The sequence below is a fragment of the Microtus ochrogaster genome, chromosome 22, assembly GCF_000317375.1.
Source record: "Microtus ochrogaster isolate Prairie Vole_2 chromosome 22, MicOch1.0, whole genome shotgun sequence".
NCBI classification, from domain to species: Eukaryota; Metazoa; Chordata; class Mammalia; order Rodentia; family Cricetidae; genus Microtus; species Microtus ochrogaster.
In genome coordinates this window covers 10,936,645-10,940,221 of record NC_022023.1, presented here as the reverse complement: position 1 = coordinate 10,940,221, position 3,577 = coordinate 10,936,645, and the positions used below count along the sequence as shown (strand labels likewise).

General features: G+C 45.2%; 1 protein-coding gene across 2 annotated transcripts in view; it reads left to right on the top strand.

Moving 5' to 3' along the window:
• Positions 1–3,577, top strand: part of Crtc3 (CREB regulated transcription coactivator 3) — a 101,755-nt gene that overhangs the window by 67,139 nt on the left and 31,039 nt on the right. For both annotated transcript variants that reach the window (XM_026784247.1, XM_013350185.2), the window contains exons 4-5: positions 331–392; positions 2,651–2,713. In XM_026784247.1, the coding sequence (XP_026640048.1) occupies positions 331–392; positions 2,651–2,713 (125 nt within the window). The remainder of the gene's footprint in view (positions 1–330; positions 393–2,650; positions 2,714–3,577) is intronic.

The following is a 3,577-nucleotide window of genomic DNA, read 5'->3' as shown; positions in this document are numbered from 1 at the left end:
CACACACACACACACACACACACACACACACACGATGAAACGACAGCAACAACAAACCAAGATCGATGGCTTCTGAGGATGACTTCTGACCTCCGCAGACACACATCTGCACAGTTCACTCATAACACATATGCACGTACACGACACAGAAACAGCCCACGCAAGCCCGGTGAGGACATGGTTAGAGAACAGATCACAGAACTAGTGAGACTGTGGAGAGGCGTGCCCCATTAAGGGGTGGGGGGCAACTCAGCGGCCAAACCTCCAGTTTCAGTTTCTTAATTCTGCTTCAACTCCCCATAAATTTTGTTTTCCTTTATTAAAAACTAATTTGATGGGAATACTTTTGCAGCCAGTTATCCTTCGCAGGCCCTGGATGAGAGCTGGCCAAGGTAAGAGAGCTAAACAAAAGTGTTGTGTTTTGTTTTGTTTTATAGGAGTACTTTAACAGATAGGAGAGAACCTCTTTTTAAGGTGGTTTAACCATCTTGAATATTGTTTTAGACTTATTTATATATTGTTTAAGTTTCTGGCTTTTTTTAATTTGAGTCAGGGTCTCTTATAGCTCAGGCTAGCTTCAAACTTGTGATATAGTCAAGGAGGGCCTTGAACTCCTGATCCTCCTGCTTCTGCTTTTCCAATGATGGAATCAGAGACAAGTTCCACCATGATATTTTTTGGAGGGGGGGGGAAGGTGGGACGACGGCATCTCTATGTAGTCCAGGCTATTCTGGAGCTCGCTATGTAGACCAGGCTAGCCTTGAATTCACAGCAATACTCCTGCTTGTGCCCCAAGTACCTGGCCTAGCTAGAAATTTTAACATCACATTTTGTTTTATCTTCTAAAGTTTAAGTCTTGAGCTGGGCATGGTGGTACATGCCTGCAATCCCAGCACTTAGGTGTCTGCAGAATCACAAGTTGGAGGCTAGTCTAAGTGACATAGTGAACTCCAGGGAGCCCAGGCAATGAAATGAGTCCCTATCTCAGATGACAACAACATCAAACAATCTCAGCCTTTCCATATATAATTCTGAGCTTGTAAGAAAATATAGAATAAAAATTACTTAAGCAAATCTAGATTCAAATAGAAATACACTGGGAAAACATTTACCAACAAAATGTCTGACTTGGTAGTCTTATGATAGACATGAAAACATAAATTCCTTCTCTGGCGTTTCCTAGTCAGTTACTGAAGGGGATGAAAGACTCCTAAATTGAAAATGTATTTGGTCTAGTGCCTGTGAATATGTTTTGTATCCGGTGTAATGGTGACCCATTAGACAGTCACGGAAAGAGGACTGACTGCCTTAGTTCACACCTCCACATCAGACTTCAGAGATCCCTAAAGTGTATGTAGCACCAGGAGTGATGGCCCATAGCTGTAATCCCAGAACTTGGGTAGCTGAAGCAGGAGGATTGCTGTAAATTCAAGGTCAGCCTCAGATACAGAGTGAGACCCTGTCCCAGAAAACAAGATGCCGGGCGGTGGTAGCACACGCCATTAACCCCAGCACTTGGGAGGCAGAGGCAGGCAGCATCTCTGTGAGTTCGAGGTCAGTCTGGTTTACAAATTGAGTTCCAGGACAGGCTCCATAGCTACTAAGAAACCTTGTCTCAAAAAAACAGAAGAAGGGGGGCTAGAGAGATGGCTCAGTGGTTAAGAGCATTGCCTGCTCTTCCAAAGGTCCTGAGTTCAATTCCCAGCAACCACATGGTGGCTGACAATCTCTGTAACGAGGTCTGGTGCCCTCTTCAGGCCTGTACACAGACAGAATATTGTATACATAATAAATAAATAAATAAATAAATAAATAAATAAATAAATAAATAAATATTTTTAAAAAAACAGAAGAAGGGAGGGAGGGAGAGAGGGAGGGAGGAATTTTTTTTTTTAAAGAGAAGACATTAAAAAAAAAAAGAGCGAGAATTCTCTGAATGTCAACTCTCAATCTTTCCCTCATCAATTCTTTGGGCAAATACTGACTGAGCCCCTATCATGAATAGCGTAGTCTGGATCTGAGAAAGTCAAGATGGAGCAGCACTGACCCCACCGCAGGTCTCAGCCTCCTCAGGAGTCCTGAGGTTCACGTGTGTAAGGTACAGCATTGTACTTTAGGTGAGAAAGGGTAGATCTCCAGACGGATGCGCTTCAGCCCCGTATCCCTGGGTGTCTTTTGCTCCTCAGAACCCTGGGCTTGGTCAGGTGACTGTCTTCATAGGATGGCTAGCAAGTATGTTGCACTCGTGGCCTTCCATGAGAGAGCAAATAATCATATCCAGGATGGCCAAAGCAGCCCTGCACACACACTCAAGGTGCACGATGAGGGAAACTTGGCGTACTGGAATAAGACCTACTGTCCCTGAGAGAGGGAGGGTCATTCTTCCTTTGACTAGTTCCACCCAGCGTCCAAGTGTGCCCAGCTGGCTGATGCCGTGCTATGGATTCGTGGTAGTTGTCTTGGAAGACAGAACTGCCACTCAGAGAGGCCACTCAGTCCGGCCTCCTCTTCAGTGCTGAGCAGAGCAAGGCCTGAGCATTTTAGATAACCCAGGGCCCAGATGGTGAGGTTAGAAGAGCCGGCTACCAAACACTCTTTGATCCCATAGCTTAACCTTCTTCCCTTTTTAATGTCGTTCTGGTTTCTAAAGGCAGCAGCCTCCTTGGAAAGAAGAAAAGCATCCTGGATTCAGGCTGACGTCTGCACTTAACAGGTATGTGGGCTGTTTTGTAGTAGAAGTACATTTTCAAGGAGACGACGGGTTTGGCTAGGTAGCTCTATGTGTTATCTTGCTGCCCAGTTTGTTTGTATCAGTTGTGTTTATATGAAGTGGTAAAAAAAATAAAACAGAATATTGTTGAGTGTATAGGAGATGGTGCAGTAAGAACATGAAGTCTGGAGGGCACCGCCAAGGTTTGCCTCTGACCACATGATCCCGGACAGAGTACCTTCTGTCTGTCTGCACATATGAACACGGAGGTAGTAATTGTTCCCAGGAGGGGATTGGCTGGAGGGTTAAATAGGATGCCACTTGGAGGCACAGTACAATAAATGTCAACTATTTTCCAGGTTACTTTAGGCCATACTTCAGTCACTTTTCAATCCTGATGCCGCAAGAATGACTGTCCTTTTCTGCTTTAAGAGGACAAATGACTTCCCCCAGAAATATTTAGCTAATATGCAGAGGGGACTGGAATTTGAAAAACAACCAAAAGCTTGAATTGGACATGGTGGCTCAGGCTGTAATTCCAGTTCTCCGGAAGCTGAGAGGCAGGAGACAACCAGTTAAAAACCATGAGTTATGGAGCCGAATCTTAAATAATAATGTGAAAATGAAAACTCTCAGTGGTGTGAAGTTTTCAGTATATGCGGGAGAGATAAAGTGGTAAACAGCTGTGCCCACTCGAAGTGTTTCTGTCTTGGTCGTCATTCTGCCAGTCTCATTTCTTCTCTCCCTGCTTCCTGTGTCATCCTATGACCAGCTGTGGATGCCCCACCAGCTGTGGGTGCCCCTCCAGCTGTGGATGCCCTCCAGCTGTGGGTGCCCCTCCAGCTGTGGATGTCCCTCCAGCTGTGG